This window comes from Opisthocomus hoazin, chromosome 4 (assembly GCF_030867145.1).
Source record: "Opisthocomus hoazin isolate bOpiHoa1 chromosome 4, bOpiHoa1.hap1, whole genome shotgun sequence".
Taxonomy (NCBI): Eukaryota; Metazoa; Chordata; class Aves; order Opisthocomiformes; family Opisthocomidae; genus Opisthocomus; species Opisthocomus hoazin.
This window is the reverse complement of record NC_134417.1, coordinates 84381552-84400000: the sequence shown is the minus strand read 5'-3', so window position 1 is coordinate 84400000 and position 18449 is coordinate 84381552. Positions and strand designations below refer to the sequence as shown.

The window sequence follows — 18449 nt, the reverse complement described above, 5'->3', positions numbered from 1 at the left end:
CAGTTATCAATGAAAGGAAAATGCGAATGTCTTCCATGTTGTTTCTCCCACCTTAGCGCTCCCAGACCCCTGCTCTGCAGGAAGGACCCTCTGCCCACCTCTCACACCGGCTTTGCTCTGCCTTTCCCAAGCCCCACTTCTGACTGCGCTCTCACCGATTATATTTTTTCAGAGGCTGTAAACCTCGGTGTCAGCTCATCTCGCATTAGTGTCAGAGAAGTATCCCTTGGCAGTTTACAAAAGGGAAAATGGAAAGTCGAGGATTATTTAATGTGAAATGTGGTAGAGTACCTGTGCTGAGCTTCTCTGAGAGGCCTGAGGCTCCAGCTACCTGAAAAAGCTGATAAAAGCAGCCGTCATCCGGTGATTCAGCTCCCCTCTCTACCAAGGCTCTGGCCCTGCTCTGCGTGGGCGACTCAAAACACGCAGGAACTCTTTCTGAGGCAGACTAGAAGTTAGCAGGGCTATTCACCCAGGTTTCACTTGTGTTGAAGTGTGTGTTGACTTTTCAACTGCCCAGTGCTCTTTTGAAGATGTATTTAGTCAGAAGAATGCTGTGAGTTTTCTTTTTATGCAATGGTGTGGATTGCTTTTTAGCTATTCTGGCTGGGAGTGAGAAAAACTGGATCGATGCCCCAGGGATGTCTCCGGTGCTAGGGGCTGTGGTTTAACCCCAGCTGGCAATTAAGCCCCACACAGCCGCTTGCTCACTCTTCCACTGGTGGGGTGGAGGAGAGAATCGGAAGGGTAAAAGTGAGAAAACTTGTGGGTTGAGCTAAAGACAGTTTAATAGGTAAAGCAAGAGCTGCTCACACAAGTGAAACAAAACGAGGAATTCATTCACTGCTTCTGCCATCAGCGGAAGACAAACACATTTCTCCCCCGCCCCTGCTACCCGTGACAAGGGTATCCAGCAGACTCTTGTCCCTCGTAGCATTGTGCAAGCTGGAATGTGGGTCAGATTTCAAGCGAGACATACTGTCGGTGTCACTCTTCAGGGTCATGTACATGCTTATACCCAGTTAATTTCATTTTAATTTGGGTGTTGACAAATTGAGGAGTGTGAGCTATGAAGCTTTAGAATGCTGTTTAAAACTGTATCTTTCCTGGGTAGATGGGAACATGTAAAATGTGGATACCTTTTAGAATGAGCCTCAATTTTATTATTGCTATGATTTCCCACTTTCAACATTCTGTGGAAGGGAGAGAGAAATTTGATTCAGAAGGTGTTTTAGCTGGTTCTGTCCATTTTGCTGAACTGAATTACTCCCCCCTCTCCAAAAGGCTTTCTTTTTAATAACAGCTGTTATTTCTTTCCAAGTGCTGGGAAGAGGAATCCGATAAAGCCCTCCTTGGCTTCTTTCCAGAAATAAAAAACATTTCGGCTGTCATTTGGGCCTGCCTTTTCATTAAATTTGTTTCAACATATTTTATATGGCCATGTGTCTGCCTTTGCAACAGCAAGGACTCTCAGTGGGATGGAGCAGCTTAATCGATCAGCAATCCTGGTCACCCAGAAAGAGTGTTAATTGGCCTCGGTACTTGAAGCATGTGACACTGCCTGACCTAATCATCAGAACTGGAGAAGTCAATAAATTAGAGGAGAAATGCAGATGGATAAAATAAGGACCCAGTCCTATAAAACACGCTGTGAGCATTATTCCTGAAACCAGTAGCGCTATATGGAAAAGCCAAGTCAAGCATTTGCTGGATAAGGCCCAGGGGAGCTAAGACAAAGAATAATTTTATGTTTTCAGAGTTTCACCTTTTAGTCTTCCGTCACATACATTTGATACGTTTTAGCAATTTGTCTGAAAGCTCCTAACTCAATCTGTGAAAATTATTCACTCTCCCGCTCTAACGACCCCGTGGTGCAGCGTGCCTTGTCCCTGCGCTCCCCAGGGAGGGGCTGAGGCCGGCGAAGCCAGCGTGCCCTGGTCAGGGGACTGGCAGGGACTTGCCAAGGCTCACCCGCCTCTGAGAGAGGAGCAGCGTTCACACAAAATTCGTCATCTCGGTGAAATGCCGCAGGTGAGATCTCAGCTCCCTCTGTGGCAACGGGAGTGGGTTTGCTTAGCCACAGCGTCCAGCCAGAGCATTTACCTCCAACCACTGATGAGCTAATAACTTCAGCCTGCTAATTTAGGCCTGTCATTTAGACACATGAGGAGGCTGGTGCGAATACCTCCCCCGGTGCCTGCAGTATGGGCCGTCAGCGACGCCCGGGCGAGGGTTGCTGTCAGAGGCAGGCCAGTCCCCTTCCAGCCTTATTAAAAATGCTCCTGTCCCTGTGCTACAGATGAAGGACCTCAGTTGCTGAAGCTGGCAGGGGCCACTTCCCAAGCGTTGGCTGAGAAGGGTTGTCAGCACGTGCAAGCACACGCTGTCCTGACGAGCGAGGGGACACAGCACCCTGCACACACCCTGCAATGCACTTTCGGCAGGCAGCAGGGTCAGGCAGGGGCTGGCAAGACAAAAGAGCCCAATATCCCAAACCTGCGGCGGGGCAGAGGCCAGCCCTCTTGAGAAGTATGGCTGGGGAGGAATAGGACACTTAACGTCCCTTCTGCGGCACTAGGTAGTCTCAGGATTGGATCTGGAGTAATCAAGCTCTTCATCCTGCCTGCTCTGAAGACAGCAAGTACTGTAGTGAATCCTAAGTCTTCTCTTAAACATTCAGAAAAAGGAGGAAATAAAAGGTAACTACACCTGACAGGCAATGTGTTCCATGGAGGATGGTGTAAAGAGCATCTTCCACCACCTGCTGTGTCCATGGTGAAGCATGAGCACCCCAGCAGCACTGGGGTGGGTGCACGAGCCCCTTCAGAAGGGGATGTTTGGAGAGGCAGGCACAGCCCTGGGCTCAGCTGGCAGGGATGTACCTGCCCTGTTGCATCTGCTGGCAGGGCCAGCAGCCCCAGGACCTTCCTGGAGAGGATGCAACGAGAAAAACTCATGCAGGTCCTGCTCAGGGTACGGTCCTGCTTGGGGTATGATCCTGCTCGGGATACAGTCCTGTTCGAGGTACGGTCCTGCTTGGGGTATGGTCCTCCCAGCAGCCAGCTACAGCCGTAAGCACCTCGTTGGTGTGTTTAATGCCCGCTGCTGGCCTGGCCTGTTGGGACATGGCAGGTGACACAAGATTCTCAGATGTGGGACAGAAAATCAGGGGAAGTGCGTCAGCCTCCAGGCGTGGAACCACTAGGGCTGAAGCCCTGAGGATAAGGGTGCTTAGAATGGCATCTGTCACAAACTTTTGAAGAGGTTTCCCTCATTTGGGTTCTGAATTACCTTCTAGTTTTTGTCTTTAAGGCTAAAGGTAGGCAAATTATTTGTGACTATCTCTGCAACCATGAAGCTCCTTGAAGGCTGAGGTGATTTTGTGATCTGACGTTTCTGGACATAGTAGGTGGTAATTATTTTGCCCTCAGAACACAGCAGATGTCAACTGCACTGAATCCGGCCTGAATTTTTATGCAGTGAAAAACAAAAATGGAGTTTCTTACTCAGACCAGCTATGGGGACTGGGCTGAAGTCTCAGTCTGGGGTAGCCAAGCCTCAGGAAAGGGTCCTTTGAGCCAGAGGGTCTGGAAGAGTAAATTTTCAGTGAAATTTTTTCCATCAATTTTTTCACCAAATATTGGATTTTTTTTTCAATATATATCTGTCAGCTTTGCAGCCAGCTCTCAAGCTAGTTGGAAACTGGGCATCTTCACTTTAAAAAAACCAAACAATTAAATATTTTCCAAATTTCTTAAATTAGCTCCAGGAATCCTTAGAGCATGTCAGGTATCTTGGCTTTGTATTTTGCACCCTGACCCGCTCTGTATAGCCACACAAGGCAGAGAGAAAAATCAACTGCAGATTGACTGATGAGCATCACCATCCTTATTTTACATATGGTGCAATGAAAATATTTGTTAATCCTTGCAGTCCCACTAGGAACCCAAATTTACTGGCTCCCTTTTTAAAACTTTGTCACTAACCACCTCCCTTTTATTAATTTTAACACACCCAAAACCACAGCTACAATGAGAGAGAGCTTACTGGGAGGCTATTGTGTTTGCAGTTTCCCTACCAGTTAGAACAGCCTTGTGTTGGTGGAGTCAGTGGAGTGAACTGGTGGGAGAGGCACTGCTGCCAACCAGATGCGGGGACACCAGTACAGGCAAAATGACTCCAAACTCCTAGCAGAGCCAAGATGGCACGAAGGGGTGGACGGCTCCTACACTATAGATGCCCAACCATGAGTAAGTGAACATGTGTGTGGTAGGAGTGCTGTGACGCTATTTTATCCAGCACAAATGTCTGGAGGTACACTTACCCATCTGTTGGCTATCCACATAGCTGCGCTCTTCCTTTTTCTTTTTTTTCTATTGTTGATGTTTATGTATATATAGATCTGTGATATATATATCTCTCCCACAGATCCAGAGATGCACAGATAAACATCTGTAGGCAAGGTGTGGACCACAGTGGGGGAAAACACTGTGTTAACAGAGAAGTTAACAAATCTGCAGTCAGAAGTCACAGGCAGAGTCCTATTAGTTGCAACTGTCCAACAAAATGCATATTCAAAAATAAACAAAGCTTAAGAACATTAAAATATCAGGCAGAAAGTTAACAAGGCACTTTAAACTCATTTTGTTGCCCTTCAAGTGCCAGAAGGCATTCAGAGACAGTGGAGCTATTTCTGTTAGGTCAAATACAGAAGGAAAGTAGACCTGGTTATAGCAGGTGGACAGGAAGGAGAAAAGACATCAGGAACAGAAGCAATAAAGTCTCCAGACCAGCCAGGTGAAAAGTGCAGCTCTGTCTTGTCGCCTCCTTTCCATAGCTCCCTTTGGAGCTCCAGAGCCAACAAAAGTGGTCAGCAGCACATCCTTTACCTGCTGGCCTTTCAGTGGGGAAGACAGGGTTTTCAAATAACAATAATAAAGCTTTCCATTTGTATTTTAATAAGGAAACATTCTTTTTTATCATATTACCAGGCCTGTCATGATTCACCTCCGAGCCCTTCATTTGGCTAATGAATTTATGCCCCTCTCTCTAGGGGCAGACGATCTTGTCATTCATAAAATTATGCTGTTATCAGCATATCTCATGCTGAGGCGAGGCAGGGAAAGAAATCCCTGCTCAGCTTCGTTGGTGCTGGTCTCTCCTTCCTCCTGTGCTCAGTGCTGTAAGAGGGCAGGTCATTGCTTAGCTCTGATGCTGCTCTGCTCAAGGGCTCCTGCCCCGTCTTAGAGTTTTTGAGGTCAGGAGGGACCACGGTGTGCTATCAGAAAACACCACACCTTTGTCCTTTCTCAGATCAGGAGCTGCTTACTCTGGTACAGTGCAAAAAGTTCCTTCATTGATTCAACCTGGACGCAGTCCGAATGAAATGGGCTCCCCCGTGGCCCCAGACGCCACATCCTGCACCTAAAGACTGAACAAGGGTGAAACTTTGGCCAAAATGTGGTCAAAAGAAGGCTGGACTTTGGTTGCAGTTGGGCCAGGAGGTGATTCTGTGTTTCTCATGTGGACAGGGTACCAACCCGTATGGCTGCAACATCACTCAGGTGGCTTCAGACTTTGTCAAAGCCAGGATGCCTTCCATCCCCACCTATCTCTGAGCCATCTCACACCATGCCAGGGCAAGCTGCTCGGCTCTGGTTCAGGACCGCAGAGGTACGGCCCGCCTCCTGCACCCCCATCACGAATATCTGGCAAATGGAAGTTCGTAGATGGCAGAAGAGCAAAGCTGTGCCATAGCACACGGGACAGCCCTAAGAGCTGGAACACCATCTGGTCTTGTTTTTGTAGTCTCTGGCTAAGAAAGAAAACCAAAAGTCATGTTTTTTTCCTGTGCAACTTAAAAATGTCTGTGAGTCATAATCCTCGCACAAACCTAACCCACACAAGGACAATCCCCGCTCTCAGCCGGGTGCTGTGGGTGCGTCAGGGAGGGTCTGGGGAGCTGGGGCTGGCAGCTGCCTGTCGGCAGTGCAACGCTTCCCTAAGAGAGGCAGTTTCCCTGCCCAGAGCCCTGGGCCCGCTGGGGAATGGCAGCTTCCAGGTCAGCCCTAAAGTCCATGGCCAGGTCGTAGTCCTTCCACACCTTGGAATGTTTTCCTGCTGCGAGAGAAGCGATTTCAGTAACGTCCTGCAGACTTAATGTCAGCCTGTATTTTCCACCAGGAACAGTATTTTTCCACTTTCAGCCCCCAAACAATTCTGGGCTAAGTAACTCACCACTGCCTAGCTCTCCCTGCTGATTTGGGAGGAAACTGAAAGGATTAGTGGAGACTACCGCTTAATTTTTAGCTGGCTGGATTAGGGGAAGCAAATCCCACCCTCCATGCCTACATGACAGACTGAAGTGTTGGGCAGCGGATGGGATGGGGAGAGGAAAGTGTGTGTGTAAGCAATACTTACTAGAGGGTTCATTAAAATATCTGTTCGTGGTATACTGCTGTGTCATTATCGGTCATCTCCTGGAAGGTCTGACCTGCACAGAGGCACCAGGCATTCCCCGGCCCTGGGTAACGGGCAGGATGAATTTATCAAGATCCTGGTGTTTCCTTTCCCTTTTGCCCAACCTGCCATATCTCACTGTACATTAAAGGGAAAATCAGACAACTAATTAAATTACTTTGCCATGACTTAAAAAAACAAAATAATATTAAATGAACTTTCACAGATGCCAAAAGTAAAAGCTATAATGGCTTTTTCAGCCAGCATTAAATTGTTAATTAATTGATATACATTAGAAATAGTGTAACACATGCAGCATCAGCCATCTATTCTGAACAAACCTTTAAAATGTCACAGTCTCAGTGACTCATGCCAGTCAGACCCAGCTAGACTTGCATATATAGCGGCAGGAGCCTGCTTTAGGATGAGGGGAATAGCATCGGTTATATATGCCAGGGCTGTTTGTGCCTGCTATTTACATAAGTCCTGCTTTTACAGGACTGGAATTCACCATGGAAAATTGCAAAAGCTTTTAGAAGCCAGCATTCTGCTATAAAGAAGCTTGGTGGACATTTATGTGGTTTTGTGCATATTAGATGTTGTGTTGGCAACTTACAGAAAAGCAAGTTTGGGTGGATACAGAAAAGGAAGAGCTGTGAAGGTGTCCCAGGGTAAATACCTACAACACTGACAAAAAACACGTTCTTTTTCTTACTGAGAAGAGCAAGATTATTAGAGACTGGAACATGCCCAGGCAGTGAGAGGACCACACTGGCAGATCACTACAACAGAGTCTGTCCATACGTTCCTTGGCAAACGTGATGATACGGGGTTACTGCTGTAATCTCTCTGCTGTGGAGCAAGTACCCACATTTTTCCTGCAGAGACCATGTCAACAGCAGTCTTGTCTTCAAGATTTCTATTCCTATGCCTTGCATCCTCACTTCAGCCTACAAACCATGTCCATCTCCATTTGGCATCTTGGCCATGGGGGATAAGGGAGGTGGAAGTCGAGTAGGGCAGGAATTTGGCACAATGGAGATTCCAGGCAAGATGTGGTACAGAGTCTGGTTTGGCAAACACAGCTATAACAAAATCTTTCAGAAGAAAATAACTGAAAATGTACGAGCCCGCTGTGCATAAAAACTGTTTTCTTTCCCAAGTCATCTCATTATCTCATCATGCTGTTATCATGTCTTTACTCCCTCAACCTCAGAGAAAAATAAAGAAGGTGATTTAACATAATAGACATAACCTAAGAGTTTCTCCAAAAGGCTCAGCATCTAGTGCTAAAACTGTAAGGAAGGCCAAGTCCTACTGAACCGCTTAGGAACACTGTTTGGCTTGGTTGCCTGTCTTGTGGGTCTTTGCAGTGGAATTATATGGGATGGGCAGAACTGTAATTCATTTCAGATGAATCCTAATAAGTCTCAACTTGTTACTTCAGCTTCTATAATACCTTATTTAAAAAAATAAAATAAAATCGTGGGCTCTACTTAGAATGAACAGCAGAACAGATAAAGAAGTCAATGCTAAAAGACCTTCTGTTCTGCAAGGAACGTTTCGTTGAGTCAGGTGACTTACCCAGCTCCTTCAGCCATGCACAGCTAGACACACCAGATGTTCAATTAATCTCCATTTTCAAAAAGAGATATGTATTCCTGCTGATGGAAAAAAATCTGTAAATAATCCAAAGGTAATTCTGGAAAAAATGGTGGTTTATTTTTCCCCTTCAACCACTCACGAGAGCACTGATTTCCTTTCAGCACCGGCAATGCTTTTATCAGGATCACAGAGCTGTGGGTCCACTTTGGCTTCTGCCCAACAGATCAGGTGTAGCATCGGTCACACTGAAAGAACTGCTCACTATCGTAATATCCGTATGCAGGAACAAACATTGCTGACTTGGACAACACAAATGAAATCTGCTGGAAAATGGAGCAGATTTCCTGCATGAAGGAAATGGATGCCACATTTAGAAACAACTGCTACTAGAACACTGCTGTTCGCTGTTTTTTTTACATGAATTCAAAAGTCTAAATACCATGTTTTTGGCTACTTTTCCTTTTTTTCCCCTCTTGTGCTGGAAAGCAACAGTGCCTATGCTCCCACACAACGCTGTCACTGGCTGTGAGGTACATGAAGCCATTAAGGGCTTCCTGGTATAAAGGCTACTCTCCAGCTGTGCCCTGCTGCGGTCACTGCAGCACCTCAAGCCCAGGCTTGGTGTGTGCTCAAGCGATGGTTTCTGCTGCTGAAGTTGTAGCCCTACCTTGAATCCAGTACTGATGGATATTCAGACCGGCATAATGAGGGTTTTCAAAAGATCCTGCCAGTTTGGGAGTAGTGAGTTATATCTGAGAAACTACTGCCCTGGGAGATTCCCTGCTATATCACAGAATCACAGAATGGTAGGGGTTGGAAGGGACCTCTGGGGATCATCTAGGCCAAACCGCCCTGCTGAAGCAGGGTCATCTACAGCAGGCTGCACAGGACCTTGTCCAGGCGGGTTTTGAATATATCCAGAGAAGGAGAATCCACAACCTCCCTGGGCAGCCTGTTCCAGTGCTCCGTCACCCTCAGAGGGAAGAAGTTCTTCCTCATGTTCAGACGGAACTTCCTGTGCTTCAGTTTGTGCCCATTGCCCCTTGTCCTGTCACTGGGCACCACTGAAAAGAGTCTGGCCCCATCCTCCTGACACCCACCCTGCAGATATTTATAGGCATTTATAAGGTCCCCTCTCAGCCTTCTCTTCTTCAGGCTAAACAAGTCCAGCTCCCTCAGCCTTTCCTCATAGGAGAGATGCTCCAGTGCCCTCTTCATCTTTGTAGCCCTCCGCTGGACTCTCTCCAGTAGCTCCTCATCTTTCTTGAAGTAGGGAGCCCAGAACTGGATGCAGTACTCCAGATGGGGCCTCACTAGGGCAGAGTAAAGGGGGAGGAGATCCTCCTTTGACCTGCTGGCCACACTTTTCTTAATGCACCCCAGGATACCATTGGCCTTCTTGGCAACAAGGGCACACTGCTGGCTCACGGTCAGCTTGCCATCCACCAGGACACCCATACCTTGAATTTCAGTAGAAGCTACAGAATCCAGGTGGTAGACACATGATGTGGGATTCAGTTCCCTGAATGTAGGCATCCAACGTCATATGAGGCACCTCAGGAGATTTAAGCCGCCCACACAGGGCTGGCAAACAAAATACAAGACTTCAGACCCTCAGCCATCTGGCATGAGTGCTGGAGGCTAGGCAGGATACCCACAGCATCTGCAGCGACACCACACACTTACAAACAAACACTGAATCCTGCCTGGAGGCTGAGATTCAGTTCGTGGATTAAGACACTTCAACATAAATGCCTCCATGTGTGCTACACGCCTGAGTGTCCGCTACAATAAAAGCCAACCTTGTTGATGGAGCCTAGAGAGGGATTTGGCTGTCCAAGTGTAGGTGTCTCCTTTCAGGAAGCTGATTAGTAATCAATCTGCATCAAGGGAAATTTCAATTAGGTCTTGAAAAGATATTTTTCACAAAGAGGATCCAGAGGAAACTGCATCTCTGCAGATACTCAGAACTCATCTGGAAATGACTCTGAGCAATGTGGTCCAAGCGCTGCTTTGAGTGGGGGGCTGCACTAGCTGAGATGCAGAGCTCCATTTTAAAGTCCATTCAGTAGCTCTCCACTGACTCCAAAAGGATACCAAAGCTATTTTTAGTAGGTATCTTACTCTATAAGCTGCAGCCACCCCCTCGTGTCTAGATCCTACATAACTGATGACGTAAAGGGGAGGGAGAAGAAACAAGGCTTTTGCAGGGGGAAGTCCTGTCTCAAAAGTCAACTAAAAGGCTTTGAAGGAATCAGGGAGAGTGTTGATGTGGATGATTTGGTTGATGTTGTGTATTTGGCTTTCCTAAAAGCGTTTGGCAAAGGCTGTCTCATGAAAGGTCCTTACAGAAACTGAGCTGCCATGGGAAGTTCTTTTGTAGATGAATGAGTGGTTAAAAGATAAGAAACAGGTTGGGAAGAAAGGGACAATTTTTGCAGTGGTGGTGATTCCCCAGTATAAACAATGTAAAAAAGGAGGAGGTGATAGTGAGGTGGCAGAGCATGGATGACAGATACTATCTAGGGTCCTAAAACCAAAAGTAACTGTGAAGTGTCATGGAGAGATCTTGTGATAATGCGGGACTGTGAAGATGGCAGATGAAATCACTGATGATAAACATAAAGCAATGCACATCATGAAATAAATAAACAATAAAGGCATAAGGATGACCTCTGTGTGAGCTATTGCCTTGAAGAAAAGGATTTGGTATTGCTGAAGGTGGTCTGCGAGTGTCAGCTCAGTGCTCAGCAGTGGAGAAGGGCAATGGAGTGTTAGAAATTCCAAAGAGAAGAAAAAATACAAAAATCATCACTATGTGACAGTGGACCGCAGCCTGGGCCCTGTGCGCCTCAGAGCAAGCGTAGCAGAAACAGAAATGGAGAAGGTCAGGTGAGAGGTAGCAAATGTGATCAAAGGCATGGGTCAACTTCTGTAAGAGGAGAAATGAGTCTGCAGTGTGGAACAGGAAAAACTGAGGAGGAACAGGATAAGGATATCTATAAATTCATGGTCTGTAAAATCAGAAATTACTTCCCTTTTTCTCACAAGTGATCCAATGCACTTATGAGGGAACAAGTTTGCAGTATCAAAAGGAAATGCTTGTCTACCTAATACATAGTTGAATTTTGAAACTCCTTGGTTCAGGATATGGGGTGAATAGGATGATTCACCTTATTGTAAAGTAGATACCTGAACCAGATCAGATAAACCACACCCTGAAAATGCTTATTTTCCTTAATTGACTATAAAGGAAGCTCATGATGAATTGATCGTCTGTAGAAGTCCATGCAAAAGCTAGGCAGAGGTTGGTGAAGATGCATCCTGCCTCTAAGTTCTGCTGGAAATGATGGAGCAACACATTTGTGTATCTTCGAGAACTGTGACCAAAACTCCTGCAGGAAAACACCTGGTGCAGGGCAATACAGCAGTCATAGAGCCCCAAACTTCATCTAAGTCCGTATCTCCTAGGATGGTCATCCTCCTAGAGCCTTGTTTCTGCATTGCCGATTTACCTGCATATGGGGGATAACTGGTGCATTCTCACGGGGAGAAAATAATTTTTGGCTTAACTCCACCACAATAAGACGAATTTCCCCAAGGATTCAGTTGTTTCAAGCATGCAATGTGCCTGTCCTATCACTAACCCTGAAACAAACCCAGCCTACCAGTTACCACTCTTTGTGGTGCGTAGTTCTTTGTATTTGTTCAGCATGCAAAACAGAAATACCAATCCCACCAGCACAGAAGTTCTAGAAGTTCTAAAAACAAAACCCTGAGGAACTTTGAGCAACTTGAAAAGTTCCTGGTTTTTATCCTACCTGAAGGGCTGCAGTGGTTCAGCTGGGAGCAGAAGCAGGTTTCTCCCCATCACGCCGGCACCAAGCAGGGCAGCAGATGGGCAGCTCTTTCCTCCTCTCCCTGGCCTGCGGAGAGCTGTGTCCTCCTGCTTCCCCCGATGCGTGAGCATCCCAGGCTCAGTGCGGGAGCATGATCACAGCACAGGCTGTGCGAGGAGCATGCAGCCGGGCTGGGGATGCTGCCGGCACGGCTGGCTGCGGCAGGGCAGGCTGGCACCGGGAGCGGGGTGCTGGCACCGGGAGCGGGGTGCTGCCACGGCTCCCACACGCTGCTGCTGGGATGCGCTCCCAGTATTGCTAGCTGGTACGGAAACCCGGCTCTTCCTGAGCCCAATCAGAAGCCAGTGCCCAGCCTGCTGCACTGATCACGAGCTAGAGCCATAAACACAAGCCCAAGGGTAAGGGCAGCGAAGCAGTGCCCCTCGGCAGCAGCTGAGGCACTGCCCTGCAGCCCCAGCACCCAGAGGGCGAGGCCGAGTGTACCTGTGTAGAACGAAGGAGAAGCAAGCGCTGGCTGGGTGAACCAACGTACGCACAACCGATGGCTTTCGTGTTTGTCCAGAAGATACATAATGCTCCAGTAGTTCTATAGTTAAACGTATTTCTCTATCTGTTCTCCATCTGATGTTACCAGAGGCTTCAGAAAGCCATCTTGGAGATGAAAGACCTCCTAAATTACACCACCAGGAAAATAGCTGTAATGGTGCATATATTTTGCTTCCGAGATGAAAGTCACCTTCTTACACTGAGAAAGGCATAGATATTAAAACAACTACATAAACAAGGTTAAAGAATGTAAAATGAGATTCTTCTGATGGGAAAGGAGTGAGCTGGATCAGGACGGTTTCTACCTTTCTATTTACATTTTTCTAGTTATTTCCAGGTAAGTAGCAAACTATTTTAAGTCTTCTTCAACACACAAGTGAAATTTTAACACACAATACAAGACCATAAAAATTGCCACACCAAGGCTGTCTAATCCTAAAGACTGCCTCTGATAACAGCTAACAATAGATACTTTATGGAAAAATACAAACTTTCATATAATGGACAGTGCTTATGGGAAAATTAGTTCCTATCCTTCGTGGAAAAGACTGATTCTTTTATGCTCTGCTTATACGGGAACCTTAGACTTTATTCCTCTTAACGTTATTTAATATAACAGTGAATATTTTCCATTATCTATTCAAATCCTTCCGCAAATCCTGCTACTATTTTGAAACTATAAATCCTTGGGCAGCCCATACCAGCCATTATGTGATGCTCTGATCCACTAGTCTTCTCTCCCCAAAAACATTTTCCTGCCTTTAATTTTCCCAAAAAAGCATATAATTTATTCCATTTGTTAACTTGAACGCTCTGTGACACATACCATAGGCCATATTTTTTCACTTCCCCATTACACACCATAATCTAGTAGTTTTTCTTCCTTCTTCACTTTCCAGTCTGAACACAGGAGTCTGCCTTGAGCAGAACGTTGGAAGCTGCACCATCACTGGCCGCACACCCAAGCCAGAGGTGGCTGCCATCTCTCCTGCTCGGGGCAGATGAACTGCGGACCTCTGAGCCGTGGGCAGGACGCCCGTGCCCCTCTCTGTCAGCCCCCCGTGCCCACCTCTGACAGGCAGAATCCAGCCCTCCAGCAACGGATGGAGGAATCGCTCCCCCCCCCAAATAAAAGCAAAGCACAGCTGGTCATGCTGTATTCACAATACTGTACTCCACAGACAATGTGACTTTATTCACAAATATGATTTTTACAGAGGTAGAACAAAATACTTTGTATAATCTTTTTTTTTTTTAATCTATATACATATAGAGAATATAATAGAATGACAAGAAAGAAAAGGTTGTAAACAAAACAATATTATGCCATCAAATACAGTACAAACAGCATGCAAGAACAGCTTCAAATGAAATCTTGCTGGTGTAACTTTATTTTATTTCTAATGTGGTAAATGAAGAGTAGTAAAGAGTCATGCTCTAATTGGATTGAGTATGCCACAGCTCTGCAATTTTGTTTTAATTATTTTTTTTTCTTTTACAATAAACCAACAGGATCGCTTTCTTCTCACTGTGGTGGGGAATGCTTTTGTAATGCCCAATGTAACCTTAACAGAAAAATATAATAATCAAATCTACAAAGTGTACTCTCATTTAAAAAGCAAAACCATAGAAACTGTACAGTTTTAAAAAGTGAATTATCTCAATTGCTTCTTAAGAGAATTTTCTAAACAAAGAATAAAATATGCAGAATAAAAATTAGGAGAGCTATTGTTCTGTAACAAAGCTAATCAAATACTTGTTTTCTATTCCGATAAACAGTTTTTTTAATTAATGACGATTCTGGAAATTATGAAGTGGCCTGGGTTTTATTAATGTTCCATTTGATTAATAAAGCATGAACTCCTTACAGGTACTATAGCTGTCACTCCCCTGGGGATGGGTGGAGATTGGTTCTGCATGCGTGCTAGAGACAGGAACAAAGTTCAGTCACTGGTGTAGATTTTAACAATATTTTATAATGTTTTAAATGTTTAGCAGCATCTATAAAAATAATCTTGTTTATTTTGCTGCTGGATTGAGATTTGGATATGGGATTCGCTGCTGAAATTTCTTCTTGGCCCTCACAATTGCCAGAGACTTTCACTGAATGTTACCTGGGCTGCACCAGGTCCCACAGATGATGGTCAGGAGAGCTCACACCTGAAACACGTGAAGCCAACAGCAAACCCCACACTGTTTTCCCTGTGGCTAGGGCTGAATCCCAAGGATCTGGGCTCTGGGGAACAGTGCTGTCCGGCCCCTCCATCCCTCTAAATCCTGGTCCATGTCATGGGAAGGGCGACTGTGCTGTCACTCCTATGAACTATCAACACTGGTGACAACCACCTCTCCATCCCTCATGTCTGCACCCACTGGGACTATGTAAGCTCCCTCTGCTGCAGGCTTTTGACCATCGAGGATGGAAACCATGAGCATCGGGTTAAATCGCCCTCCTGCAGATCCCCCCTTAAATGTCATTCAAAGATTCAACCACACAGACAGCACCCATGGATTCAATTTGTCTTTATCAAGAACATGAGGATGGTCAATATCAAATGCATGCTGTTTATGGCTACGCATCAGGCACCAGCCCAAGCTTCAATTGCAATCAGTTTACTAAAGATCAAGTAGAATATCTAACAGGGAAGGATGGTGAGTCTCATTCGATCCTGGGCTCTCAGGTGATCCTGGCTTCCAGGAAGAAGCTCACCTCAACCCGCCAGTGAGCACGGGGCAGGTCCCATGTCCAGCGCAAGGCACCGGGAGCAGCCTGAACAACATCCTTCGCCGAATCACAAGGACTAAGTTCACTGCAGTGAAAAGGGTAAAGAAATTCCTGCCCTGCATGAGAAATCCATCTCTGTGGCTTCATCCATGGCTTTGGCATCTTCCCGGGAAATGGATTGTCAAACCCCTCCGGATCGCCCGGGTGCAACTGAAACCTGCGTTTCACTAATAGGCCCTGCAGCAAATTACCAGCCCCAGAAGCAGGGCGTTTATTGAGAGGTGCGAACAGGATGCTACCTGCACAGACAAAATACTCTGCGTGATAGTTGACAGTCAACAGAATAAGTCTGGCACCTCTGCGTGGAAGAACTGTACAAAACACAGCTGAAATAACAGGATTGTCAATGAGATTCAGTGGGAGACACCCTAACTCTCTGAGTAAGACTGCATCTTTCTGTTGTGTAAACTGGTCTACAAGTATGAATAGAACAATACATTCCTGCCCCATTAGCCTTGGGGAAGATTAATGCCCTCTAATCTAGGCTAAATAAACTCCAAAGAATGAAGACCAATATTTAAGTCCTACACTCAGCTGCTTGTGAATTAATAGGGATCACCCTGAAACTGCTATTATGAAATGCAAATATTTGCAAAAGAACAATTAAAAAATATTCCTGAAGTGCAAACAAAAGGCTTGTCAGCCATGTTTGTGGTATGCACAGCGACAGTCAGAAGGCGAACACTAATGAATCCCAGGGCAGAAATCTGTGCTAAAAACCCATTATTCCATTGGTAGCAGGTAATGGCACAGCATCTTGCACTGGGAAATAATTCTACCCAATAATCTGAGGGCTTGGCTTCGGATGCCCTAATTTTGATTCTTTGGACAGTTTATTTGGATATAACTACCTGTATTTTCAGAGAGCTGCAGTACTTGGTTCATAGTAAATCTACTTCAAACAATTGCTGATACTGCTCAAACTGATCTCATCTGCCCTGATCTGCAATTTTGTGTTAGCTGAAGTAATAAAAGAATCCTGTTAAACCTAAATTATCAAATGAAAAAGGCAATTTTCTCATTCATACTCCATTAGTTTTTTTAGTTATTGCTAGGAAAGCTCTAAAATGTTTAGGCCATAAAATAAACATGTGGCTTAATGTACAGTATGTGTACTTAAGAGGATGATGGCATCTGCAGTAACTGCTCTCTACTGCCATAGTAATGGGATGCACAAATGAGGCAACAGCACATACCAAGTAAAGCATACAAATATGTATGGCGAAAAGTAACAAGCCTTCTGCGTTTTTTTTCAGAATAACTCTGTAAATCCTAAAAAGAAGAAATCACCAATACCCACACCTACAACAAAAAATTGCAACATGGTTGATTTCAATAGGTGCCTGTTAACCTCTGTGCCAGCAAAACTGCAATATTGTGTCTTTAACGTTTCACTCATTAGAAGATTATAAAAGCTTCCCCTTCCCAAATAAAATTCAGTGAAAAATTTCCCAGTCTTGAAGTCGTATGATTAGCCTAATATGGCTTCAAGCATACAACACTGTTAAGATTTTGGAAAAAAGCACCCCAAAATTCTCAAATCACGGAGATGTAGGATAATATATGAAAAAGCATCCAAGTATTCACTTTTGAAAATGAAATCAAGAGTCTAGATCACTTAGATACCTTTGATAATTTTACTCTCAGATCCTTCATCCAAACATATCAGAGTACTTTCTATCAACAATTTAAACTCCTTCAGAAGAGTAGCACAACTAGACCTGTGAATTCACGTAAGCAAGACTGCATAATCAAACCATTTACAGACATGTTTTAGCATCACTTTGCAACAGCAGGCATGAGGATTTTGAGAACACAAGAATCTCTGAAATTCAACCTGTGTGCTTCTTCATCCCTAAACGCTTAGTTGAAACAGGTATCATTCAGAACAAGGAGTGAGCAGAGCCTCTGCAGAAAGGTGCAACGTCTGGATCAGACAAACTCAATGAGAATCATAAAATACAGACTGGAGATTTCTCCTTCAGCCAGACTTTGACAGAAATATATTTTCCCGGCTAAAAAGGATGGCACAGCACAGTTTTACAGAGGCAAATGCAAAAATAGAAAGAGGAGAGTCCCATTTTTTTCCTCAGTAATCCCATAAAATCAACAGTCTGTTTCCATAACAGCTCCGGACATTTACCTGACTGCTGGCAGGGCCTTTCCCCATCACCCGAGGTGAGTCTACGCTCTCCTCTTCTGCGCCGTCAGTGGTAGGGACACGGTCAGCGTTGTGCTCATTATCCCCCGGGTTCCCATTAACATGACCAACTTGTTCTCCCCAGTTGCAACAACTGTGCGGGCCTATTTACTTATAATTCAGATTTTCTTCCATTCATGGCACAAAGCTGAAAAGTAAACAACAGTTAAGAAAACATTTGCTTGCCAAAGCCCAGCACGAGGAGGTGCAAGCTCTCTTCGCCAGAGCCTGGACCTGTGTTTACTCACACCCTCAGCACCGGTTCACGCTCTTGCTCGGCATTGCATAGGAACAATCACCATCCTCTTCAGGCCCTCCTCCCTTATTCAGCCTTGTGGAAGTTACAAAATATAACAGAACACTGTTTTCTGAGACTATATTGACTGCACTAATTACCCACAATACTGTATATTTGCTATTAAGAACATGAATGTGTGCTTTCAAAGTGTGACATTCAGGGCTTGGAGGATGTGAAAGGAATCAGATGGATTGTTCTGTCACTTAATCCGAGGCTTTGATGTACTTTTAAAAATTTGTTTAAAACCCGAAAAAACAGAATACACATTTTAACTGTTGAACTTGTACCAGCTAAAGGAGTTTGTAAGGACCCTATCACTATGTGGTTACAACAGAAGATACACAGTTAAGGTCAGGTCACGGTTTCCAAGAACATTCATAGGGACTGAGGATGAGGAAAACGAGGGACGGATCCTGTGGGAACCTTCAGGAGACGGAGCCGCTCACTGGGGAAGCGCCTTGAGTATTGCATTCACTTCCTCTGCAACCGCTGTCAAAGCGAACTCAAACTGCTCCTGCGGAGAGAAAAAACACATACTCTGAATAACAAACCAAAACGCTTCCCAAAAGCCTGGTGCACTGTTCTGCAGCCAAGCGTCCTCAAGACATTGTTAAAAATATGAATATGCAGGATGAACTGTACACTGCAACGGAAAGGAACAAAATGTTCTGGGATTATTGATGCCATATAACATGT

The 18449-nt window shown here is 45.2% G+C and overlaps 1 protein-coding gene across 2 annotated transcripts in view; it reads right to left on the bottom strand.

The window, feature by feature from the left end:
- Window positions 1–13641: 13641 nt before the first annotated feature.
- The window catches only part of PTPRN2 (protein tyrosine phosphatase receptor type N2), a 707013-nt gene continuing 702205 nt past the window's right edge, over window positions 13642–18449 (bottom strand). For both annotated transcript variants that reach the window (XM_075419758.1, XM_075419759.1), the window contains one exon: window positions 13642–18267. In XM_075419758.1, the coding sequence (XP_075275873.1) occupies window positions 18196–18267 (72 nt within the window). In that variant the 3' untranslated portion in view covers window positions 13642–18195. The remainder of the gene's footprint in view (window positions 18268–18449) is intronic.